Source organism: Varroa jacobsoni, unplaced genomic scaffold (genome assembly GCF_002532875.2).
Source record: "Varroa jacobsoni isolate VJ856 unplaced genomic scaffold, vjacob_1.0 scaffold_562, whole genome shotgun sequence".
In the NCBI taxonomy this organism is placed as follows: domain Eukaryota; kingdom Metazoa; phylum Arthropoda; class Arachnida; order Mesostigmata; family Varroidae; genus Varroa; species Varroa jacobsoni.
This window is the reverse complement of record NW_019213464.1, coordinates 133325-161315: the sequence shown is the minus strand read 5'-3', so window position 1 is coordinate 161315 and position 27991 is coordinate 133325. Positions and strand designations below refer to the sequence as shown.

Below are 27991 nucleotides of genomic sequence, written 5' to 3'. Positions count from 1 at the left end.
GCTAATTCGAAGCCTGAATTCAACTTCCACCTTGAGATAACGCATATAGCGTACAGTTTCGTTTCTAGCGCGGACTTCGCCTTAAGGTCGATAGCTAAATCGCATGCGTATGCTAGTGCGTTCAGCTTTCAAAGAAGACCCCGAACGCAGAGAACATTACCAGATGTTATATTTTACAGACATGGACTAAGAATAGAATCCTGTGTGACGCCCACCTCGATGTTCATCGAAGTCGCTGTGCTCGTTTCTTCCTGTGCTGTAGGTTGTTTGAGGTTGCCCAGACTAAATGTGCAAGCACCCCTTTTTCTTACCATGATAGCCTTTTACAAAAGACTACTGAAAGCATTTTTGATATCCAGAAGGACTACCAAAGAGACCTCACGTGTTTTAGTATGGAGCTATGGGCCACTTCGGCTTTCTGGACTATACGCTGGATAGCGGTGTGTACCGATCGGTACTTCCTGAATACTTTTCGCACTGCCTGTTTGAGGGTAAACTAGGCTCTGCTGTAAATTTCCGAACTCGTTCCTTTTGGTGGCAATATCACCTTTACTTGGCTTTACAGTCACTTGGCAATCTGCCTTTTCTGATAAACCTTCCAACTACGTCCACAACTTTTTCTGGAAACTCCTTGAGAAAAATCCTTACAGCCTCTTGGGGGACGCTGTCCAGCTCAAATGACTTCTTTGATCCGGTTGACGGCGTTCAAAACTTTCACAGCTCTAACTAGAGGCATCTCACCTGTGTTATCGTCTTCGACAGCAAGTTTCTCATAGGACTTACGTCAAACGTTCTGAAACTGTGGAAATAGTTTTTGCAGTATTTGAGTGTTTTCCTGCTCAGGAATGCCTGCCTTAAAAACGTCGTTCATCTTGCCGATGATAATCTTATATGGTCGTCCCTATGGTCTTCGTCCAATTCTTCAAGGAATGTCCTCTAGCACTTCCGCTTACTGTCCTCAATGGAGCACCCTAATATAGCTCGATATCGTTAATATGCAGCTACACCTTGGGTATCTTTTGTTCATTCCTTCTATCTCTCTTGATAACTCCTCTGGCCCGCAAACAGGCCTTTGTCTTTTCCGTAATATCGGGATTTCGTCAATATTTTGGTCTCACGGGTTTCGCTCGACTGCAGTGTACACTTGGGATATGGGTCAATGTGCGAACTTTGAGGAGTATACGTTGACGTTCTTCACCGTCATTTAAAAAGGGCTCTGCTCATCCATTGCTCTGCAATGCCTCTCTAAACTCTCCTGGATCCAATTTAAATATACTTCTATGAAGTATGATCTGTGGTATACCACTGACAGTCGAATATTCTATGCAATAATGATCACTAATGTTTTCCTCATTGGAAAACATCTGCTAGTTCGTGGTTTCTTGATCTAGGCCTGCGCCTGCCGTAACTAGTTTACAGAAAACTTCCTCCTCCTTCGATGGCAAGTCCACCGTATCGTTCATGATCGCTAATTTGTTAGCAGCAGTTCATTCGAGGACAACATGCTTGTCGGTATTTCTTGAGCCCCACATTTTGGCCGTTGTGTTCTCTCCCCCCAAAATCTTCCGCAATAAACTCTACTTAGGTTATATGCGTTACAGATTTATTCTATGAGTTTTCAGAATCGTTCATCGCACAGTTGGGGCTTATGTAGGGCGAGTTAGTTCGGCCTAGTTTGTTTATGTCAATCCAAGAAAAGTCCTTACTCTGCTTTGTTGGGGCTGCGCAACTCTAGTAGAACAGAACGTCGGAAATAATGCATGCCTTCCTCTCCATATCCATAATCCGCTGTGGTCCCACATAACTTTGGTTCGTTAATAAAACTGAGCACGGTGCTTGTACTTTTAACCGTTGCTTCAACCATTTCGTAACTGATCTGTACCATTCTGAGGTAACTGGTAATTGCGGAGAGCGGAGCCTTTATTTGCTGCTGCATCCTGGGGGGTCGATCAGACAGCCCTTTGTCGACAATCTTTCACTCTCGGTCATTACCCTCTTTACACGTTGCGGTGTTGTTTCCTTTTCAAGGCTTCATCTTTTGATTGAAAATTGGCCCTGACCAACTCTTGCATAGCATTCTTCCGGATCTCTACAGCCTTTCTGTATTTCAGGCGTGACGTAGAAGTGGTTATATGCCCTTCTATATTACAGTGGTAAAAAATAATAGCTACGTTGCCATGTTTCGCCGTATGGCTAACTTCCCCGCGTATATAATACCGTTTCCTTTTTAAGTTGTTGTGTTTACATACCCTAGTCTCTGGCAGTTGAAACACATAGGAAGTATTACCCACTCTTCTAGTCGGCAGTAACAGCCACTAATCATGGGTTTTTTGTGCCAGCGACTTTCTAGTAGCATTGTGCAGCATACCGACAACGTAGTGCTATGCGCTATTCCGACCCATTCGTGGGCCTTTTTGAATTCCCGTGCACTTAGACAATACCAACGCTGACTGTAATTTTCTTATCAATATTTCGAACTTTCTTAAAATGATTTATGTTGCGAAAGGCTAATGTGGTGATCGAGCGTACTACGTCATGCTATACATAACGCCCCCATTAGTCGGGTTAGAAATTATTTTGGAAAAATCACCCCACCTTCAGGACATGTCTCAATGACTTTGATGACGATGTTATCGTTCCTAGTCTTCGTGCGACCTGCCGTAACACCAGCTTCTTGCGCCTTGACATGATCTTTTGCGTTGAGAGTGGCATCGAACGGCAAGCCGCTTTGAGCCATAATTCCAATTGTACGATGTGTGTTTACCTCTTTCTCCTTTCTGCCACGATACTTACTGGAAGGCAAAAGGGGTCTCGGCCCTTTCCTGGCCGAAGTCCGAAGGTACCGGTCGTTCAACTGGCAGCGTGCCTCGGCCGAATATCTTAGCAACGAACCCTCAATTTTTTTCGAATTCCCCTTTTTTGGCAGTTTTATTACTCCCTATGACTATTCTGAGAGTGTCCAGGAACCCCGTGACCCTGCCAAAGTCTTGGGTCTACTTTCGGCCCCTACGATTATTCACCGGTGTCTATTCGAGACTAAATTTAAAACTGACTGGATAAGTAACTCGGAAAAGCGAATCTATAAGCCAAACGCAGATTTCCTCGTACTTTGAGTGTATTTTTTGACTACTACCACCACCATCTTTAACTGACGCTAGCCTATCAGTAAACTTAACTGAAGAGTAGGAAACAACAGTAGCAATGCTTGTCGACTGTCCACAGCTGAGGGTGATCGGCACTCCACCGCGCGAAGATCTTCAATCCCTCTCGTACCTCTTTTTTTTTACCGTCTATCCTTTTTTCTTTAATCGCCCTCTTTACAAAGCTTTAGGAAACTCAATACGTAGATAGCAGGCTCGACCCTTCATACGAGACCCTCTTCGGTCCCCTCTTTGACTGCTTCTCCATGGCCCAAGAACCGGTCCACGGCTAAAGGGTTTGTGGACTCTAAGCTGCCACAAGCTTGATTCCTTCTCCTTCTTTTTTTCCATAATGGCCTTTCATTGTTGTTTGTTGTTGTAATAGTAACAACAACAAGCTCTTGAATTCTCTTGACCACCATGAATTTGCTCAGCTGGCTACCTAACACTGACTAATTGAAGATGGGACCTTTGCCCGGCCACTAATAGCAGCTATGTGTATCGCCTGCGAAAGACAAACTCGATTACGTGTGTGAGCAGTGCAAACTTTAGCACGACTAGGAGAATGATGCAATGGTACTCACTGATTACTGCGAGACCGCGTGATCTGACTAAGTAGTGACGGACGTCGTCACTATTGAGGTCCCGGCATTTGGACTATTTATGCATTCCGCTTCGATCTATTTTGTGATCTAGTAAGCAGTATTTTATGTGTAGTTATTTCCTTTATATCGTTCCCCTGCTGGGAGGAGCTCGTTTGAAGAACTAACAATTTGAGTAGCATCGACCGGAGTTGAACAGAAAAGACCAGGGCAGTTTGATACAGTCCGCTGAACCGTTTGAAACAATAAAACATAAGAGTGTTTGCCTTCTTTTATCAATATGTTAAACAGAATACGCCTTCAAATAAAAGCTACTGTTTCAGGTGCACTCGTAGTTGTCGGGTACAAATTTCCATTTTTTCCGAATGTCTTCTTTGACGTGCGTGGCCACCGCTTCCCACAACAACGACACAGTAAGGACACAGATATAGTGTGAATGGGACAATCGTACCGGTGTCCTTTATCCCGCACGCAAGTGGCCTTTTCCCATTCCGCTGTATACTTACTGGCTGTTTGTTTATGCAGCGAACACACAGGAAGGGCGCAACACAACTACCATCAGAGGAGGCCTGCGCAGCGGTTTGTCCACCTATCGACTTGCTCTAGCATTTTATTTTCAGTTCGCGTCTGTGAAGCTGTGGACCGACCCTTCAGGTCGTCTTTGCCGGCAGCCGCAGGTCAACCGATTGTTGCACAGGACAAAGGTGACAGGGTGATGTTCTCAACGTAATGTTATCTCCATGACGCCGTCACTAGCGAGCACGTCACCAATGAACTGATCAAATCAAGTCGCAAGTGCAAACGCTACTATATAACAATGGAGGTCGACAATGACTCGGGTAACGAGAGAGATTTCAGAGGTTAGGTTACCAGTGAAAGAAAACATCATTCGAAACTCAAGAATGAACTTTCGTCGTGGACATATTGTTTTACCCCGAAAATGCTTTGAAAATGATAGTAAAAAAAATAACAATGGATAGGCTACACATGGATATGCTAAATGTAAGCAGATACAAGGGTACCAGTTGACTGTAGCAAATTTATTTATTGGCATACATGTTTTTAAAACTAACTCCACCAGTACCAACTGATTACCCTAACTAATGATGAATCCGATTGATCGAAGTGTTGACTGTGTGAGACAGCTGGTTCTATAGGAATCCGCCGGCTTTAGCTTCGCCAGTAGCAAATTTCAGCCCAAATAGGACAAAATTTATTAGCATGTCTAACTCTAATCACACACATAACTTTACGTACGATTAACAAATTTGGATGAAGTAAACAGACGGCTAGCAACACATCAAAGGGAAATATGTCTATTCACACATCCCCTCTTATTCTCTCTGTTCTTCTTTACAAACTTTCCCTCTCTGCTGTTTATCTGTTTGGTGATTCCAAGAATCATGAAAGGGAGTGCGCTACATCCACAGTGAAGATAAGTATGAAAAAATTTCAGGTTGCTATGTGACGTATAACCGAAGATAAGTGGTCGTGCAGAAAACGTTGCGCACACTCCACTCCACTTCAGTTCTGGCGATGACGTAATATTAGCCACAGAGGAAATCGGAGTTCACAATTTCAAGCGTTTCAGATTGTTCGTTTACTGAAGCAACTAATGGCTACGACGCAAGTCTGGCTTATTTGTAAATCGATTTTCCATTACCTCGACCTGCTTCGCGTCTTGGTAAAGATACGAAATTAGTATGGGCAGTGCTTACTGAAATCTTATAGGAAACTGCGGCAAGCCCTGACTTCTCTGCGCGCCCTTCGTAACTTACAGGTGTGGCACCAAGGCACATGCTTTTATACGCCGAATTAGCTTTTTTTTTTTTTATTTTGGAACCATCTGCCGTACAGACAACCATCTATTCTAAATGATCTACACAAGGGGCTATAGTGGTACATACACCTGTTGTTGACACTGGCCATATCGCCTTTCGAACGCAATCTACACTCACCTCTAAGGTGCCTGTGCCATTGTAACCACACTCTTTCTTTCCACAGGACGAAATATATTTCGAATAGTTCTAAAGGCTTCCATATGCTCGTTCTGATATAGAGACATTGTTGCTGATTTGTTTTTTTGACTACTACCAGCAAAAGTGGATAAACGAAGTCCGATTGATATTGCTGTCGGTGATTTACTGCGAGGCATACTGAAAGTTTTAGTGGTATTAATTTTTATAATATTTTATTATATTAATTATTATTAATGATTAATCAAACAACAGCGACAGTAGGCAATAGAAATAGGCAGTAATAGATGAATCCAACAGGCCCTAAAAAGGTGAACAAAGAGCCCAACAAGGCTCGTGTGCTTAGGGGCGATGGGCCGAGCTGTTTGTATCTTATTTCATACGTATCGGAATTTGGGCACTTGGGTACGACTATTTTAGCTGATCTTAAGAAGTTTCAACACAATTACAGGTCATTTTTAATAAACATACACGTTGTATGGAAGGTGTATGTATTGCCGACTTTTAGCGTGACACACTTTACGGTTTCAGGCCTCGTTCGTATGAAGATAGATACATTTGCTGCAAAGCTAGATTCCTTGTGCCTGAAAATTAAATACGATTGATTAAACCTTAATTCTAAGACCATCATGGCGCATAGTTGGCAGGTTCTATTAAAGCTTATTAAAAAGGCTATAGAAGTGCACGTGGGCCCAGGTATGCGCTGTCGCTATTACCCAGATAGTTAATAAAATATATATTTGTTATCATAAGCACTGAAAATTATATCGAATAATTTGCTCTAGTACCACTTGAAACACGTTTCTAACTAGATTTGTCAAACAATCAAGTAAATATATGTATATATCTTATACACTCCTCAACTGATGAACCAGATCACGGACTGCACGAAGAAACAGCCTAGACTATTTACGATGCGTACTTTAAGCGTATTCTAGAAAACTTATTGCGCTACAAGCATATAATGAATAAGGTCACTCATTGAGATAAGACAAGACAACATAGGGAACGAGCATGGCTCCTTTTTCAATTCGAGTAAACTAAAAATATAGACATTGACATAGCAAATATTCGTCTTTTAGCTACTTGAATTTATTCTAACTTCCAACACATTTTGTTCAAAGTAGTGCCCTTATCCTATCCTACGATCTTCGTTCGCCTTTTTGATAGCCGGTGTATCCTGCGAAGTAAGAAGGTTTTGGTCCTTAAAAACGATCTATTCATCGATCCACTGGCGGGCCTTGGCCTCTGTTCAAACGTATCGACTTTTCTGGCTATGCTGCGTTGACCGAAGCAAGCGATAATCAGATGGAGTGATGTTTGGGCTGCACACCGAATGAGACAGGGTTTTCTATTGGAGCTGTATTAGCGCTCACTGAGTCGTCAAAACAGTGTACGATGTAGTGTTGTCATGCAGCAATATCGCTTTGCATAGTTAATTGCCAATCCAAAACCCCTTTTTCTCTCGATTTTATGACCCAGACGGTTAGTTGATTTGCGTTACAGCCTCCTGCGGTTCTTTTCCTAGGTTTGAGTAGCTCACTTAGTAGTATAACACTACCTTCTCATCCTACAAGATGCATGTGTGAGATGCGGCTTTCAGCCGTAAAGATTCCTTCATAGCATCGAACTGGACAGATCTGACCATTCTAATTTGAGTGTATGTATATCCAAAAATACCAGTCTTTCATCGCCAGTAACGATCTTGTTTGGAAATAACTTTCTTGACTTCCTTTTTTCATGTGCAGGTAGCGAAAGGCATATCGTCAGACGGCTTGTTTCGTTATTTTCTTTGAGTTGAGGATATATTTTTGTCCTTCGTAATGTACGCTAACGAATGACAATGACTATCCGGGTCCCTGCTAGCTGCCCAGATAGCTCTTGGGTCAACCATAGCGTATTTGAGCTCTTGAAGTCTATTATCCTCCGTTTATTCTGGCCATCCGGAGCCTTTCAACTAGAAATCTATGATTCTGATTCGACTGAATAAAAAAAAATAGCAAATCATAGCGCTTACTGCACGTCCGCCCTCCGTTCCGTAAACTGTCTCGGCAGCATTTGTTAGTGAGGTAGATAATGTCGAATAGGTATTCTTCCGAGCTCGATGACTGAACATACCGAAGTACTACATCTAACGACAACAGTGCAGTAAAAATGACAAGGTATAGGGCAGCCGATTAAAATAATCTAGAAACAACTTGGGAAGTTTCAACTAAATGTGACCGGCCGACTCGACACTAACGCCATCTGTCGGGAAGATTTTACTCAATCTAATTAAACTATAGCATTAGCAACAGTTCTGAATAAACGTATTATTTTCAGGCATGTCCTTCTTTAAACGATGCAGTATTTAGTTTTTATGCAACAGGCAAACAGGCGACTTAATTGAATAAAAGTTAGTGATTCTTTAAGGGTTACGAATAAAAATAGCTGTCAAAATGTAATAGATTTTCTAGCTGTCCTAAATACTGCCTAGGCAAAGTGTAGGCTATTAATCGCATGCTGTTTGCGTCTGTGTTTTTCAGATCTAAATTGTGATGAGTTGGAGCCCATACCAAATGGGAACTTTAAAGTGACCGGCGACTATTTTGGGGCTCGGGTTTACTATGAATGCGCAGAGGACTATTGGATGTCTGGACCAAAGGAGCGAATGTGCCAGGGAGATGGCAAATGGAGCGATAAACTCCCTGAATGCAAAAAGCAACGTAAGTAAACCTACGAGTAAAAGCACAGAAAAGAAATAGACATGCCGCCGTTAGATTAAATGTTCCAGTAGATCATTAACTACTTTCTGCTTACATTTTGAGCATTTCTTTTGCCTTCACGCAGTATTTTTCTTATTATTGTTATACCAAGTGTGTCGAAGTGCTGAAGCTTAAATAACTTGACACGCTCTCTGTTTGCAATGCAAAATATTAACGATGTGACCCATACGAGTGTTTATATTCAATGTACACTGAAGATCCCTGACTATTCTAACAACTTTTCCTAATCATCATAAATTTTGAGCGAGCATTTTTCCGCCGCACCACAAGGCCGGTTCGCTGATTCGCTTAGTATTGATCGCCGGATTACTTGTATCGCTCGCTGGATCAGTCATTTAATGATAGAAGCACAGGTCTAATCAAATTGTCACATTCGTCTTCTACCTTGGCCATTGCATACATTGGACCAACGTAGGATGTGGGTTGAACGCTACAACACCAAAGGATCTTCGTAGACACACATGTCATCTTCCATGCTCAGCCGCCATTCAACGCATCTAGTTAAGAGCCAAACCTGGTAGCGGCGAACAGAGTTCAAGTACCTAATCCCACGTTCACCTCTCGTGTTCCGTAAGGTTGCAGTTATGGCCATTGTTTATGCCGATGACATACGCCGAGCATGCTGGGAGTATAACGACGGCATGACGACATTTATGTTGACGATAGTCAGGCGCTCCCCAGACTTAAACGCAAAGCGAAGCACTGCACGTGTGTGTACCATTACGTTAAACAGGGAAGTTCCCCAATCCTTCTTTGAGTAGCGGGTTTTCGAAGAAGAATAAGGAAGATGTTGATGTATCTGGCTAGTGATTAGCGTGTAAAACAGGTAGTTTTCCAGACCGTCAGGGCCTACTAGTGACGTTATGAGATAAAGCAAACGAGTGCGCAGGACATGTAAGACGGAAAAGGGATAGAAAGAGTAAAAAAGGATCGAAAAAGAATAAAATACGCGGAAAATGCGACGAAGACGACGATGAAAAGGCTGGATTATGACGGTCGGACCAGCATATAGGCGCCAGGCAAGAAGGAAGAGAATGAAAGGAAAGGATTTGACGGGGTATGATAAGACGAGCAATGACACAGGCCTCTTGATGGGATCGGGGTTGAGTCAGAGGATGATCTGATGCGAAGAGCTATCATTTGCTCTGTTGATGACTACTGCAAACACTGATGGATCGGGGATTCTGAGGCCGCCTTACTCCTTGTTGCTCTCCAGCCTGCCTAGTGGGACACAGAGAAGGTGCAATATACAAGATATGCAAAATTATCTGTTTATCAAGGTATATATATAAAAAAGACTGTTTCGATTATACATCATAAATCATTAAATTAAAGTTCTTGCATGCAGACAAACAGAAAACAGAGCATTTCTAAAACACGATTAATCGATGTTACTAATTCATTTAGCTAGATTGAACAGCATTTTTAATGTGTTCTTGGACATACTGATTTTTGATCTTATGCTCGGCCTTGCAGAGGTGGCCAATCCATCCATTATCAATGGGATGTCAAACTAAAACCAGGGCCACTACATTCGAAGCTTAGATAAATACATTGACACAATAAAGTGAACACCCTTGTTTAAAGGCAATATCATATATAAACCGAAAATACATATAATGTTCTTGTTCATGTATCTGACGTAACATAGAACGATGGGTTTTAACAACAAGCTGGGCCTACCCCACAATTCGCCCTGTCATGGATCGTGCCCAGGTCACGCGTCGGCTATCCATCTTACTAGACTTAACAAAAAGGAGTGTCCGAGAGGGATTTACTTAAAGACTTAACAGTCCCTATATGTTCCGTGGACTATGTGTACGTGGCTCATAAAAAGTTGCACTTACGTGCCCTGCTTGTTGACGCTTAAACACTGCGTTACAAACTGTAAGGAGCTGCTACAATCTTCGCTCCGATTGGAATTTCTAGTGCGACAGCAAACTGACAATGACGAAATAAGAGATATTCCCCATAAGACTGCACGGTATATACGGCGTTCTCTATAGAGCAGGAATATCCATGTACGTGTTCAGATGGAAACAGCTTTATTATGGGGAGTGCAAGTGCTTGGCGAAATGCGTGCACGTCAATGGTATGGCAAGCAAGGTTTTACCTGTGGTACAATATCGAGTTCACAACATTATGCTTAAATAATACCATGTCAACTTACGATACACAATTCGGGACCTTATAGATACATATTCGATAGGTCCGGACACACGAAATGGGACGCTATGGTTTAGTCAAAGAAAATTGATGAACCGCTTAAGGCGGTTAAAAGCTAAAGTTTCGACAAGCTGTCGGGAGGGTAGGCGAGGTTAACTGTCTTGTCTTGTCCCCGCAGAAAATCGCAGCCATAACTGGCATTTACACGTAGCGACTGTTTGGTCGTTGGTCTAATAACCATGATGCGAAGACCCATTGCTCTTTCCAAACAAAGCACGATAATACACCAATTCTTGAAAGAGTTTTCAAAAACACCCTGCCGTACAATAATTCAACACTAAATAAATATTATCTCAATAATTTTGACTTGGTTATATATTATATAATATGTCTGCTACACAACTAGACATCGTATTGATACGGTGAGATCTCTGCAGGAGTTAGTATCGTATACATAAATTCAATAGTACTATTATTATTTTTTTATGAAAGTATGAGGGAATGCCGACAGATCAAACGGGCGCACCTTTGCTATACTGTAGGAGTGACAAAACTGCTTAAATCTGAGCATTTTCCATTGTTATTCCATTTCTTCTTCCATTGATGAGCTATTTTCAATCTTTTTAGCCAAAAGTAGAAGTACAGTAGACGCTGGTATCGCCTAAGCCCGAATCTAGCTAGCAGATTACGCAACTCGTCCAGTGGCTTGCATAGGCCAGACCTTTCAGCTTTCTCCACTCACAGAGTCGAGTTACGAACTTCAGCCCACGCTATTTGAAACGACCTCCTCTGCCATCGTGACAGACAGACAGATAGAAAGAATAATAAGCGTAAAATCGGAGGTGGAGAGCTGTTACAGCAGAAACGCTTAGATACGCCCTTAGAAGCATGTTAAAATACAACGAAAACTGACTATGGAACCCCGAATAGCGCACTCCCTGTCCTAACGTTTAGAGCTACATATAACGTTGACCTTTACTGTAAAGATGCAATATATAGCTAATGCACATGGCGGAAATGTGTAAAAAACCGTACGAGGAACCGCCCAATACCCGAATACCATGCACGCCACAAACAAAAGTACATCGTATTTTATTATAGAATATGGCCCAGATAGTTTAGCATGTTTAAGCAATTCGTGTTTTTTCAGTGGGGTTTCTTACCCCCCTGCTCTTCTTTTTTCTTCATACAGCAGCTCCATAATACATCTTTATTAAGAAATTTGGATCATAGACGATCAACTTCGAGTAGGCAGCATGTTCTTGCCTACCTGGCGTTATAGAGCTGTGTTGACAACTTTTTTTGACTAAAAATTCTGTCCGTACGATGGATGGTATCGCTCATGATGTGACATTGCGATCTAAGCTGTATGGCTGCAGTTTGACCATAGTGAATTGCAACGTAACATGAGTTGAATAACAAAACATTGGGGGTCCTTCGTTCACATATCCCTAAAAATCCCTAAAAAAAAGAGGACGCAAATGGATATGCGAATTTTTCAACGTAGAAAGAATAACGGAAACTAATTTGGGATTTGGATCTTAGCTATGTAAGCCGCACGAACGATGCAAGTTAAATATAGCTAGAAGCAACTGGGGGGCGCGTGGAAGCTTTCACGAATTGACTTTATCAAAAGCCAAATTAGAATGTGTTACGTTGCTTGTACAAATTTCGATTGGGAACTTATATCACAGGCATTCGGTTTGGGAAAGAGGTCTCTGAGTTTTGTATTATATATTGAGAATTGTACAGATATGACGACCTTGACGGGAGATGCGCTATTTTCACAGGTTACCTGGAATGATGATTAAGTTAAAAACGGCTCTGGAACGATGCTTTTAAACGGGCCATAACCGCGGCACGTTCTTCCAAAGTAAACACTCATGGTATACAATACACTCTCTGTTTCTCTCACTTGCTTTTTGTTGTTCATCGGTAGAGCCGATATGATTATTTAAACCGGTAAAGCATCTAAGCACGGCCATGAGGACGGAAGTGGTTTTCTCGCCCACTTGCAGCTGTCTGAGAACGGGAGAACCACTTTCAATGACGAAGGCTCTCGTCCGTTTCGGTTATTAATAATCTTCTGCGTGAACCACATCCCTATTCAATCTCTTGCGTTTGTCGCCCGCAACTACCACTTCATCCTCAGACTCGCTGAAAACGTTATTCAAACTTTCTAAGCTCTCGGCGGCCTTGGACTCTAGCGTTTTCGCCTTCGCTGGTTGTTGACGCTGATGAGGACAATAGGAGTGAAGCAGCTTTCAAGGTTCCCTTCTGCTAAACTTCGTTACGTAAACTTGCGGTGATGGTGGCGCAGGTAGCGGCAGGGTACAACATGTAACCTGCCTAGTCCCTACATATAACAGTACATCGTTTTACAAGCGTCCGAACAGATGCTGCGACTCGTCTGCTCGTTATTGAATGAACTAGTCCACCACTGATCTGTTACAATTACTTCTAAAACGAACGATATTGAACGGTTCACAGAGGGTTGAGTTTAAGGAATCCTCCATTTCACACGAAACCCTGTATTGTGGCATTCATTTTGTTTGACTTAAGATTTTCAAAAGGGTTCTATCCGTTTACTCTGACCACGCATGGCTTCCAGTACACCTGTCGCGTTCATTATAATAATGTACACATACGCACACGGCTTTTTGTGTTGCAAAAAGCCAAACTTACAAAACAAGTGAGACCATCATGTTCCGTAAATGTTAACACGCGTTATAGTGTGCTAGGCTAGTAAATTAATTGTGACTGAAAAGTCAGTTGTCAAAGAATATTGTACCACCTTGATGCCTTTGTTGGCCTGTTTCATCGAATTTAGTAATATACACATGAAAAAATCGACTTACTTAAGGCGGAGAAAATATTTGTAAGGACATGGCTTTTCGCGCGAAATCGCCTAGACCCACCTGTCATACATTTTTTATCATACATATTTTCTATTTCTTTCTATCCGACAGAAAAGCGTGGCAAGGTCTCCTATATTCATTCTGATTATTAGCCTGCACATATGAAGCGTTTAAACACTACTAGAAAATATGAGTAAATTATACTTATTTAATATCTTATAAATTCTCTTGATATCCTAAAAGATCGAACAACATGTTTTAGAAAAATCGTAACATAACGACGATCAAGTTTTGGACTTCCTGCGGAAAAGGGCCTGAGTTAACTTGCATACATACTGCTACAGTAGAAACACCAAAACCGGCATTTTCCCTACTTGATCTAGAGATGAAGTTCAAGTTTACTAGTAGCTCTACTGAATATAATAATGAATTCTAATATTTATTCTCTTTATAAAAAAAAATCTAGCTTACTTATTTTAGCCATAGCGGGTGTGTAGCCTTTCGTACGGAATAGCTGCCCATATGCATATTATCGATAACACACGTTTTCCTAAGCACAAAGTCCGTCAACCGTACGAGTCAATGACGCGCAAGAGACATAAGGCCATAATGGAAGCCTTTCCGCGATAGGTCGGTATGTGCCTGGTAACGTATACGTCTTTCACAAGACTCTCGCGGTAACAGGTGAACATCAGCCTGACCGAGAACCAGTTTCGGCTGATGACGTTTCTCCTAGTACAGTATCTTTTGCTTTTCTCGCTTCTTCTGCCAAGCTCATCTCGCCATAGACTTCAAAGTTAAGTACTGCAACGTGACATGGCCGACATTCGCGAACCGGCACCGTAGTGCTGCTACTGATAGGCTCCACCGCTCCCAACGCACTGTATGAGTCACTGGCAAAAACTGCACAAGTCTGAATGACGTAAACCTTTTCCGGCAACGGGAGCCGACTAGCTGTTTGCTGTCGCTGTTCCTGAAAACCAACCGCCGGTTACGCAGGCATCAACGAGCCTGTCGAGCAGTCCCAAAACTACATACGCTCTGCTCTAAGTAAGGCTGAAGCATGCATGTGGGCAAACGGAGCATTCGATAGCGGGACGTGCTGGTCGTGTTGGCCTACAAGCTGTATATATCTGTCGCTTGCCTTTTCTGCCGCCCTGCTAGCATCTGCCTGACACAGTCTCATCTGGCAAAAAGCCTTGTGAAAACTCGGCGGCTTTGCTACCACGAAAGGCTTCATGTCCGTTTCCGTCGACCCCTACCAGCCTGGATCGGATAGGTCGAAGCCAGATAGACGCTGCCTATCGCCGGAAGAACATGAAGAAGAAGACAATATGGACGATAGCAACCATGACATTAACATCGATAAAGCAAGGTTAGAAGCATAAATAGAGGCAGGAAGTCCTAGTAAAAAGACGCAGGGGGATCCATCCGTGTTGTTTTAACAGTGGCAAGTAACGGATAGCGGCAGCGGAAAGGCTGCCCGTAGCACCGGGAAAAACGAAGCAATGACAACTTAAGCGTTTCGTTGGTCTTGTAGGTAGAGCTGAATAGAGCTGAAATCGGAAGATTGAGAGAATAGGCCTGTAGACTCTGAGAAAGTTGGGTCTTAAAGATCTCGTTAAAATGACCCCTCTCTCTCAGAACGTTTGATGTTCACACGTCGGTATCAGGTGAATCACTGTAGTTAAGCTGTCGCCTGACTGGAGAGTGCCAGTAAGGCACTGGACGCCGCCTCTGCCGTCGTGATTTCAAAAAGAGGCGTCTGTGTCCCGAAGATTTGAGCCTTTGCTCTGCACGTTATCCAGCTGTACGCTGGCACAAGTTGAGCTCGGCCCACTGAAACCGATAGAGTTGGCTTTTCACTATGTTTCAATTCTTTCGCTCGGTTTAGCGATTACCTACCTCGCTGCGCTTCAATGCGTGTTAGGTTGGCTTTCGTCATGGGCTGGGATGTGCAGACATGATTGGATGAAAAAGCGCTGCTGTAGATCCTTATTCTAGATTTCTTGTACTACCAGACCGGACACTTGCGTGGACCTGCGCATTTGCCTAACCTGGCTGATAGGGGTGTAAAATCCATTGCGGCTCCGGTAAGGCTTTTTTAGGATCAAGACTTCTCCAGCTAGCAAGCGAGATGTATCCTCTGAATCAGATTCTGTTTTCATGCAAGCAGTGTACATTTTCTAACTGGCGAGCAAACTCAGTAATTCGGTTGAGCCACCCCTGATGGTATCATCGATAATCAGTGACAAATCAAGTCACTTGTTAGCGTACTCACACCTCCGTGAGGTGTCAAGTTCGAGATGTTATGCTAAAATTTTATGACTTTTGGTAAGAAATCATGTAAATTTCTATATATATATATATATATAGTTTCATGCATTTATGTGCAATTGGGACATTCTGAGCTATTTCCCCCTATAGTGCACAGTATGAGGACTCACTCACTTCTCCGTAGACGAACGAAACTGTACTTTGGTACGGAGCACAATGATACCCATTAAGCCGCTATCTTCTTTGCTACTCCTTTTAAGTGCGGGAGTCATTTTGAAACATTACTTCAGATTTTTTGAAGGGCAAAAATATTTTCTTTTCATAACCGTAGCGTACAATGTTCTCACTTTACATAAAAATTGTGAGAATTTACTAAATCCATAAAAGAGAAACAAGTTTTTACCTAACTAAGGGAAGCAAAATAGTATGCCCGTAGATCCTTAACTGAATAATTCAATTATTGATTTGTAAAATTATTAGCTCGCCCGTAAACACCCCCTATTACGTAAAGGACGTACATTGATGCCACGAGCTGGATTCTATTGAGGGCATCTATTATAAAAAAAAAAAATATTATTGCAGAACCAAGACTAACTTTTATAAAATTGCTGCATGTATTTGGCTGTATAAATAAGCCATGGTACGTTGGTTTTGTTCTGATTTCTAAGGAAAATTCATTATGGGTAATCGTAGCTGTCAAAAATAACACGTTTTAGCTAACGCCATGTTTATTAATTAGTTATGTAAATAACATTTTTATTCATAACCTTAGTAAATTCACATTAAATAGAACAACAGCCTCCCTCAGCTGAGTAGATATACCAGATGTCTGGCCGGTTTCTCTCAGCCATCCGAGTCTTCACTATCCGACGTCACCACAGATCGCCGAACGGGAGGGCTCAACACAAATTATTTTTCTATTCATCTCGCCCCTCGCAGAGTACCGTCTTCTCTTGTATCACGACGTCGACGCTGCTATCTTCGTCTGCTAAAGCAACTAAGTTGCCAGTCTCGGCCAGCAACTAGGAATGGCACCAAGCAATAAGAAAACGGTTTGGTCGTCTTCTCACTATTGAATGCTGTCTAGTTCACCCACTTCCAGTGCTGAAGAAGCAAGCGTCTGAACGTAATCTCCACATCGTTGTAGTTTTCTCGCTGAATTCACTAGTACTGACAAGATGGGTAGCAGCAGCAGCAGTATCAGCAAAAAGGCAGACCTTGGATACTCACCCACGATGGCGTCGTCAGTCGCACCCAACGCCGCTTATCCAGTTCCAAGACGCAATCCGCCGCTCACCGTCCTTGCTGCCGTTGACATCGAGGATGCTGCTGAGGACCGCGACTGGAAAATAATCAAAAACGCATATGGCGCCGAGCTCTCTCTGGCTATCATCTTCTCCTTTCCGGCACAGACCCTAGCCTTTTCGTACTGTACTGTCTTCTCGCGCCTGAAGCACACCAGGCACGACAATGCTTGCGGTGGCGTTCATTTCCGCAAGGCTTTGTTTCACTTCGAACTGCACGGCTAGACGGGGGCGACGCAACCAAATGATTGAGAGGCACTAAAGAGTAGATGACGTGCATGAATGTGAGACCACTATCATCCCTTACGCAGGGGGCTACTCCGGCACTATCGCTGCTGTGGACTATACACAGTCTATAGTTGAGTTCGGCTTCGGCCCACAATCATCCAGCTGCCGTGCTGCTACAGTTCTCGCCCTAGTCATCTCGATCTTTTTTCTCGCATCCGCCAATCAACTGAGATGTTGCACGATGAAAAGAGATCTCCTTCTCTCTTCGGTAAAAGCAGGCTAGAGGGGGCGAGGGGAAGGCAGACGAATCCCCTAAAAGCTCCACTCCTTGTCATAGCGTCGAATGATCCCCTGGATTCCGCAGTCCCGTTGTTGTCGTTGTCAGAGTCGAGGAGTTCACGAGTGCAGACAGTAGCGCCGTCGGCATCAGCTAGCTGGTTGTTCTAGAATAAACCAAAATGCGCTATGTCGATCGCACGAAATAATATGAGGAAGCCAGAGAGGAAAATGAGAACAATGAGCCACTCGGAGAGGCGAAGTGAACGTAATATTGAGTTCGCGCGGTAGCGTGGGTGACGCGAATATGGGACTCAGCAAGAAGACTCGTGCAAAAGTCGCACTAGACGCCGAAAAGCAAAGAGGGAGCCATGCAAGACGAAACAATTAGCGGCCGGCCAATACAATGGAGGGCTGCACCCGCCAGGCCTTACTGGCAGTCTGAGGAACCTGTACTTTTCCGCTTGATGCAGTGCCGGGGGCCCTCGAAAACAAAGAAAAAAAAAAGTCGAACCTAATTTCAACTGGGAGAATTGGATCGCGGCGGGAACTCCTGGTTGACTGCAAACTAGAAACATCTGAGTATCCAGTACCGACAACGATGAGACAACAAATATTTGAATCAAGCGGACGCTACGGTGATCAACATTAAAGTTACGAGATATCTCTCCCATTACAGGCTGCTGTTTTACATTGTATATTTCACTGTTCCGGCTCGCGATAGGCAGAGTTTGAAATGGTGACTACAACGGTCAGTTATCCAAAAACGAAAAGATTAAGGCTAGGATGGCAATATAGGGAACACACGGACACATAAAGAAGTTACCGATCAAATATTTGTTTCAAAAGTATTACATGAGACCCGGTGATTCAAACGAGAACAGTAAACAACAAGCTAACTTTGATTTCGCTGTTAGATAGCATCGCAATAGAAAAAATTCGAAAGAAGACCAGCAATCTACGCAAGATGATACAGTTCAGGAACAGACGAGAGCACTTCAAAATAACGCCAACAAAAAACAATTTATTTTATTATATACATTAATTTTTGTTTATTACATCCATTATATATTTAAGATATTAGTTAAATACAACATTAATAAGGTGAGCGTCTTTGAATTTCTTCATGGCCGTTATCCGCTGGTTCTCGGTCGCTTTTTCGCCTACATCTGACCTTATCTCTAAAATGACAGCGCGAATGCTTCCCTAAAGTTTACCCATCGCCCGTGGGTTATCGTAGTACATTTTGCTTTTCAGGTACCCCCATAAAAGCAAGTCGAGTGAAGTCGTGTCATACGTGCCGGAAGACCACTTGGCGCCACCCCACCTGGAAATAAATGGGTTGCCGAAGTGGTTCTTTAGTAACACGATAAAGATGCTAGTAAATAAAGATAAAGATGCGATAAATACAATGCTAGTTGCTGAAAGGGGTAAACATTACTGCTGAAGCCACACATTTTTTATGTGAACCGCTTCTAACAGATAGCGTAGGCACTCTTGGTCTACGACAATCCAAGGACAATGGATGAACTTAAGTAAGATATTCCTGCTTCCATTTCCAGAATAGGGCCAGGCGTACGCGAAAAACCGATTAAAAATTGGTAGAAGTGAATCACTGCCAGTTTAGGTAGACTTTAGAGGTAGAAGTTAAGGTAGCTCATCGTATTGAGGTGACACCTTAAACGTATAACATTTGTAATAAAAACATTCATGTGAGTAAATTAAGTTGTTTCTTTTTGGCATCATTTGGATGTTGCTCATGGCCAGATAGTTATCCCCGTATTCCGCGTGACATAAACAAATTAATGTCGTTAATTAATGTCGTAGATGTCGTTGTCCAGAATAGGAGACGCTACTAATTGTTGATGGAATAACAGTCGAATAAAAGGAGAACTAAGTGAATACCTATTTAACTACGGTTTTAGTACATATAACGACCTGTAGGGTATTGCACGATCTTGAGTCATAGTAGTTATTCTTTGCCATCGAAAAAAAAAATGGGACGAGCGAAAGGGTTACAACACAGCAGCTCTTTATGTTATTGTGTATCGAGATTGATGCAACGAATCTTAATGTTAGACAGCGTCTATGAATGCTACTCAAATACCCGAGAGTCTCTTGAGAGTGAAAACAATATCAAAAGCCGTCAGCTTCGCCTGCCTGGCTATATATAACCGAGGCAGTGGCACTTGCCGTAAACCAGCACCGCGTGAATAGTTCCTCAAGTCGGGCAGACAGACAGACAGACAGACAGACAGACAGAGACGCGGAAGGAATAAGGTTCATAGCAGCAACGCCAATACTTTTCTTTTAATACGGGCTTTAGGCGATTACCTCGAAAAAGTCGATTTCCCCCGTGCGACGCCCGACATCATGTCAACTGAGACTGTTACCACCCACTCTCTTTCTTTTCGCTTAAAGGCTTTATATATATATACATACACACGCAGACCATTATCACCGTAATGCAGACGTCGCCACACGTTATCTATGCTAGGGACACAAGTAGCATATAAATTGTACGGCGCACTTCGTCTTTGAGGGATAACACAGTGTTATTCAAAGGAAATATATTTGTCGTTCGTTGATTAAGCACAACCGCAAGGGCAAAAAAAATGCCGAAAAGAAACTGCTGGCAAGGCTGCACACCCCTACACCCGAATAAAGAAAAACTCAACGCGGTGACCGATGTGGTCGCTGGCGCGTGTAACCGCGCGACGTATGCAACTCCGAGACTGTGTGAAAAGACCAGTATAGTCAACTCCCGAGAATGGCGGCGGGCAGCGAGGGGAGGTCCCATGGGTGCGGGTTTGGGGATACCTGTTGCCGGCACTACCTCAGGAGAATGACGAAAAAGAACCAATTATTCAAATTATTACGGTAAAAAAAGACGGTTGCAACGTGGCAGAAGTGGATTGGAGCCGATAGAGACGTCGGCTACTGTTCGAGCGTAAATGCGAGCTAGATGTTGGAGCTGTTGCGGGGAAGATTCAAAGGTTCTGTGGGGGAAGACCGAACCACTAGAGAGGTGGTAACGTTACTAAAGCCAGGTAGCGCACGACGAACGCAGACGCGGCAAGTTCGAAGGGAGCGGAATCAAAGGTGGCGAAAAGCAAGGATAGCTCAAAATACGAACGAAACGATCCAGTTTGGGCCTGCTTATTGGAAAAGTAAAATACAGCCACGGAACAGCAAACGACGAAGAAGGGGTGAAGTCGACTACAATAACAGCCAGCAAAAACCATATCCCAGCTTTGTTTAATATTTAAGCATAACTGCCGGTGAAGACAAAGGTGACAGCTGTTTATTAATGTCGCCGATCTTTGTGGCTGTCGTCATGAAAAGCACGCATAAGACACCCAAGGCACAAGAAACAAGGTAGTTCAAGAGCGTTGCTTGTGTCCGGGACAAGAAAATATAAGCAGCGAAAGAAGTTGACCACAATAACTTAATCTGAGTGAATAGCGTGCTCTCTCAGCACAGGAAAGTCGGGCATGTCCCCTATTCAGGAGCACTTAATATGGGAGGATCATGGCGACACGAACGGTCTAAACTGGTATTAATCCAACTCTTTAACGAATGATTATAGAAGAGGTGTGATAAGGTTACATAGGGAGACTGGGACGATCTATGGTCCACGAATCAAGTTCGATAAACCTGTTCTTTCCGAAAAAAAGACGTGTTGTAACCGTCGCACGATTTACTCACAAAGGTAGTATTACAGTGTACGTAACGTGTACCAGCGGGAGCATTTGTTTCAGTAGTCAAACACGATTTATCTGTAGTATCTATTTATACATCTTTAGGCAGTCGCGCACGACGGAATAAAGCATTCAGACCTGTGTAACTCAATCGAATCCCTCGAAGCTGTTTCTGCTCATCTATTATCCATAAAGAAAACGATATTGGTAAAAATAGACTTCTCACACAGTCATAAAGATCGTGTACAGAGATAGCCAGCGTCTGAATTTAGACAACAAGAAGCAAAAATAACAAAGAAATTTCAAAAGTTGACTGGATGTAAAACACTACAGATAAGTAGTTACGACAGCGTGCAAGCGTGTATTCATTAACAATACACATATTTTGAACTTTGCGGATATCCTATCTCTGTGATTTTTACCTCTTTTGTTTGAATTGGTACTGCTTTTCGACCAGCTCGAAATCCAAATTGTCTCTTCAGTTAACCTTAGAAATGTCCGTAGCTAAGTTGATGGCACCAGATGACATGGGTAGCTGATCAATGCCATAGGCCGACGGCAGGTTGTACGTTTGCTAGGTAGCTACGCAATATAGATCTTTATTTTAGTATAGTCAATTCACTGAAAATTTGCCAGCCGTCCAAACGAACCAGTTGTACAAAGAAACCGTAACTGATAACTGCGACTCTACCGCCTTCAGTTAGCTTTTTGACCACGTTTATGGCTTAAACGTACCCACACATTTGCCCTCGCAACGAGGACAGCAGCGGCAATAGGGAGCCTTGCATGTTAATGAAAACGGACACAGGTCGGTGCATAGTACTGACTAAAGATCACGACTGAATATTTGCAGTCTTCATAATGGTCCAGTGGCAATGTGTTTCTCCACTTACATAAGGGACTCTACGGTAGTGTACATTCGATTTCGGACGTAACCAAACGGTTAATTTCATACCGTGAGGAACCGTCAGACGAACCAAGCAATGTTGAACTATCGCAACAAGGCAGGAGTTAAAATTCTATATTTTTCGCGATTTTCATCAGCCTGGGCATTTTTTTCGGTAGCATAGCTAACAGTCTTGAATCAGTCACTTTTACAAAATTCTGTGCCTTAATGGAACGATTCATTGCATTTTTCCACGATAATTTGTAGTAACGCGTACCACATCAAAACAAATCCAGATATTGAACTAACGATTGGCATACCATGCGTTATTGAACCTGCTCTACCGCCCCGACCCAATACCATGCATACTATCCTAAAGCCACGGATAATATATATATATACTGCAACACTAGCCGCTTGAAATCAGCACTAGTATTCCTTTATTGCTAAAACCGCTATAGGATATATTGTAGTTCTCCCGTATCATATAAAACATTACAGTGCTGCTTGCTTCGGGGTCCTTTTTAGATAGGACACCGTCTGCTGGAAACAATAGTTATTAATGTATTAACGCGATAAGCAGGCAAAAACAAGGTTGTCGCGGCAGTATGACTCATCGCCCCCGCAGCACGCAGAGGCATCGATGTCGAATGACGCAAAGAAATACTTCGAAGGATTGGGTAGGGAGGCAGGTAGAGTGGGCATACGAACGACTGGAATTGCCGAAAACCTAAAAAACTGTCAAACAACCTCTTAGGGTTACCGCTGACCAGTGCAAATAGGTACGTTCTTCTCTGTCATACTCCTTATGTGTGTTCGTGGAGGATATATTGCCGATGTTGACTACTAGGGGCAACTAAAAATTACTACATAAATCATAGTCACCATAGTACGAAGCAACGGCGAGTGAGGCGAGATTTTTGTAGAACTCCGCTTGCAGCCTTTATGCGACGGTGCTCAGTGTGGCGTCGACAGACTCAAATATGCCAGCTCGCTGCTTGAATCAAGGGAAGTTAGGAAGAAGAGAGAATAAAGCGCACACTTGAAATAAACGGCGGGACCACAATCGAAATTTACAGAACAAGAGTGCATATGGCGCCGATGGCTTGTCGAGGCCTCGTAATGAAGTGTAAAGGAATAGCTCGGCTTTCAATGTTTGCCTATATTGTTCAAGACATCATTCACAAACTAGTGGCTGAAGAGGTATTCCACTGCACGATACGAAAGGGAAACGAGGAGAAAAATCGCGGTCGGGTAGATACTTACAAGTAATGTGATTGTAATGATGTGTCTACGAGACTCGAAAAGACTTGCGGATCCCCTACCCGCTATCGTGGCCGAGATAGAAGAACGTCTTAGAAGCAGCTTTCTTAGGAATGGTGCGCAAAGAAATAGCTGCTGGCCAGTAGGAAAACTATCGCTGAAGAGGCGAGAGATTTTTTTGATGTTTTTCATTCGCTCCCAGTTACCTCTAGTGGTCTCTATCCCTCATTCCCCGTCCGGCGAATCCCAGACATGCAGACGCAAGTTCGCGTTGTTTCTTATGCGTGTAAAACTCGAGACACCGCTGAGTAGCGTTTGTGTGCTGCGACGAGCTAGACCCCGCAGAGGCCTAGATAACACCAAAGGCCCAAGCACCCTTTATCTTATTCGTGTCCTTCTCGCCTGTCCACTATCGCTTTCCGTCTGCCTGTGGCTGTGCTATCGCCGCCAGCGACATACTGGCTCGGCTCACGAGTATTCTCGCATACAGGTGAAGATTGCAATTGTACGCAGTACTGCGGTACGTCCTTTCTTCTCCCGTGTACGCCGCCGTTGCGATCGGAACAAAGAACGAAGAAAGTACTTTCTCACGACGTGCGAGTAATAACAGTGGTAGCTAGGGGCAACGGCCAAATGGCGGCCAACTCTACAGCTAAGCGAGGACTTAGCCTTTGAGTGAGCGCAGGGTTCTAAAAAAGAGAGAAGGAAGCAGCAATACTTGCACCGAAGTATTCCGCTGTCGGTCGTTTAGTCGGTCGGTCAATTTTGGTGAATAAGCCAAGATTGCAGGAGCATGATGATACAGGCAAATATATTTACCAACTATCTTAGAATAGAGCGCGTATTACTCGTCTCTGGGAGGTGCCCGTCCGTCCGTGCGCTTTCTAGGGGGGGGGGTCTGCTGAAATCTTTGCAACCCCGCCCTCTGTCTCTCCTTCATGTTTTTCTGTTTTTCTTCGACCATCCCTTTTTTGTGCCTTCTTCTGCGAGCAAACAACTGGCAGTGGTAGCCGTATTGCGACTAGAAGTTCAGGAACACCGGTGGCTCTTCGCCTATGTGTCTCCGCCTGGATGTATGTGCTCTGGGTGAATCTTCTCTTGCTTTCTCTCTCTCGCGTTTCAGCTTTCCCTCACTTCGCCTGCCCATGCTGCGCTTTCGGATTGGAGCAAATTTATTCAGCAGAAGAGGCACAAATGCGCTCTTCATGTCGGTTTAAAGCGACTGCAAAAGCTACAGCAAGTAGTTATCCTGCAACTGCAGCTGCCATTTTCGCTTGGCGTTTGCCTGGTACCGTGGCCGGTCGCGTTGCCACGTGAGCTCTGCAAGCTCGACACACCCACGTGCTCATTGGATGTGTTCGGTTCCGTTTAGCGTTGTGCGCTGAACGAATGCAGCAGCAGACCTCGCTGCTGCCTATTGGTCCATCGTTTATGTAGGTACGGACGCCATAGTTAGAAAATAGATGTGTATAGGGGTGGTCACAACCCGGGCAATAGTGCACGCAAGCGACCGAAAAAAAAGAACGAAATAGTCTGCGCTTCCAAAGCAATAGAGGTCCCTGGAAATGGGTGATTATCTAGGTAATTAGAATCACGGGCATCAAGGACGGAAATTTGGCTTTCGTTGGCTTACGAAGCAGTTGCTTTTTGGTTCAAACGAGAATAGCGCCGCAGAAAGGTTTCAACGTGCGAGCAAGCTCTCTGCACTGGCATACGTAGAAAGGTCTACTACAGGGTGGGGGGCATACGTCGAGCAGTAAAGGGACGTTCGCTATTGGGTACAAACCTCAAGGTATCTTTCACTAAGAGACAAATTAAACAATGAGTCTTATTCTTTGTCGGCCGTTTCTCAACTGTAGACGATCATGCTATTCGACACGAGAGCAAAACGTTGCGCGAGGTGGACAGAGACGGTTGCGGCTACCCTTTATTTGAGTCATAGCTATTGTTGATTGTGGGAATTTCATTATAAGTAACATGGTAATGGTCGCTGAGATCAAATATTAAATACATACAGTCCGCTGCAACGCTTTTTACGGTTTTCTAGAACTGCATTTTTGTGTCTCTGTATATTGAGTATGCATAAAATGTTCGTATTTGAAACGGAATAACCTCTGCGTTTGATGATGAAGACAAAATACTTAATATAGCTGAAACAGAGTAAAATATTAATCTCCGCACTTATATTGTAATGTAAGTTATGAGATAATTTTCCGTAAATAATAGCAACGCGACGTTGCCCTCAACAGGCTCGACGATAGGGGAAATTCAAAAACAATTCAAGTTACTCAGTCAAAGTGGACTAATACACATACATAACTGCAATTTAGTCAAACTATTTATAGAACCATATTACTATCACGGTTTTCTAAAACTAATTGCGCAATGTTTATGCTGTTTCGGATCTGATTGTATCTATTGAAATTCTATAGCGGCATGCAGCGAACCCCCGAGGGTCCCCCACTCGAGAATCAACACAACATCCGAAGATGCCAATGATTTTCCCATCAACTCAACGATTCGTTATTCTTGCTTTCCGGGATATGAAGCTCGTGGGTTTGATATAGCAAAATGCATCTTTTACAATAATTCAGCCCAGTGGTTTGGACCTGACCTAAAATGTGAACGTAAGTATTAATGCTTGTTATTAATATACAGTAACAATCATTCTAACTAATTGGCCCTGTATGGCACCAAGTAAGTGCTTTTAGAGCAATTAGAGAGACTATATAATTTGGCCTTTTTTAAACGTTAGGTAAAAAAAAAACATGCACTACGAGCTAACCGTCACCACATGCCGGTCTATAATCACCATTGGTCAATTGTTTGGTGATACTGATTTTTAGATAGCAAAAAAATGCCTTTTTGAAAAAAACATCTGAGCTTATTATTAATCTTCGATTATTCAACAGCTATAGGCACTTCGAGGTGAAGGATGGGTAACCGTTCGACTTATCTCTGACCGTTTAATAAATTGAATTTTATAAATTTTCAATTATGAACAATTTGTTTCTTTTTATTATCGTCCATATATCGTCAAAACTCTTAAAATATTTCGTTGTCCATGTAAATTGAATGGAACGTCTTTAGTAAGTGTATTTTTGTCCGCTAGACGGAGTCTGGTGCTTCTTCCAGCGCTTGTAGTATCCAGTTTCAATTAAACGGCAAGTTCTTCTCAGTTATAGGCCAGCCGACCAAATAACTTTAGGCACGATAGTTTTTAGTCAGAAGAATGAAGTTTGAAAGAATCTCTTGATATCATTCTCGGCCAGAAAGAGGCAAAGGGATGAGTTCGGATCTGGGCGGGTTTTGGTTAAAGACTAGTATTCGGACATCGTAAGCCTTGCCCTCTGAACGTTTCCAGGAGATGTCGAACAGGATTTCTAACAATTTTTGCTGGTGCTTTTAGGTAGTTTGCTTACAACGATTTGGCTTACACTAAAGCACAATTTAACTGAAGAAACGGATATCATTTGGGATATTTCGTTATACTCTGTGTTTAATAAAATTATTCCGTATGCGCAACAGGCTACACGAAAAAAAAACCCATCTACTTACGTTGGTGCCGTGTTTGTCTTCTGCGGTAGTCTTCAAAGGCTTTCCCTATTTAAAATCACCGCAGAGTTTCTCTACGACGTCATATTGCTTCATTATTTGAGGACGGTCGATATATCAGCTTGATACCGTTACGCGAATCCGGTTCGGGAGCTTTTAATGCGTTTGTATATAGTTACACAGCAGCAAAGAAAAGATCGATTAATATAGACCTATATAAATTTGTTCACCTTCTTGTAGGCTCTTTTCTTACGCTTGTCTCTATTGGCCTACACCTTTTAGGCTTTCAGCGTGCAACAGAAAAAAGGCAAGCTGAATTTCAATGCGACATTCTTGTTGGCTATACCGGCGGTACAATCTACTTAATTTCAACAGTTCAACAATAATATCGAAAAGTAATACATTATAGAAAACAATTTCGTACAAGCACGCCTAACCTAAAAAGAATGCAATTTCTAAAGGGCAATATTAGTCAACGTACATAGAAAATGCCCTTGTCTCGATTTTCTTACCTCCAGTGTTCCAGCTTCGATTTTCTGTTTCGCGTTTGGTGCTGTCATTCTAATGGAAACGAGATTTCTCTATCCAAACTCTATTTTTTTCCTGTCTTAGGTCATGTGGCCGGCCTGTCCCGCTTTCGGACATGACCACAATGCTAAACGCCAACCAACGCCTGTCAGCCAGCTGTTTGCGGGCGACGTTTAACATTGTTTTCAGTGTAACGACATTAACTTCTCTTCGTGTGTTTCGTCCACCACAACCGTTACTTTCTGATTGCTAGTCCTTTGAGTCTCTTCCGCCTCTCGAAACTTGCTTCCCGACGAAAGGCTCTGGCTGGCCTGTTACAGGACCGATTTAATCAAACAGCGATGTACTGTCTGCTCTTGGGATTACCCTTCCATAGCGACTACTAGGGCTAGACACCCAATGAATCCCGAATCGTTGTTGATTTAGACACATGCTTGTGACATTGTAACATATTACGGCCAATAGT

At 43.0% G+C, this 27991-nt stretch overlaps 1 protein-coding gene across 1 annotated transcript in view; it reads left to right on the top strand.

Annotated features, from left to right (window-relative positions):
* Positions 1-27991, top strand: part of Hasp (Hig-anchoring scaffold protein) — a 240687-nt gene that overhangs the window by 127931 nt on the left and 84765 nt on the right. Inside the window, exons 6-7 of the mRNA XM_086968731.1 lie at positions 8244-8423; positions 25875-26069. Coding sequence (XP_086824857.1) covers positions 8244-8423; positions 25875-26069 — 375 coding nt within the window. The remainder of the gene's footprint in view (positions 1-8243; positions 8424-25874; positions 26070-27991) is intronic.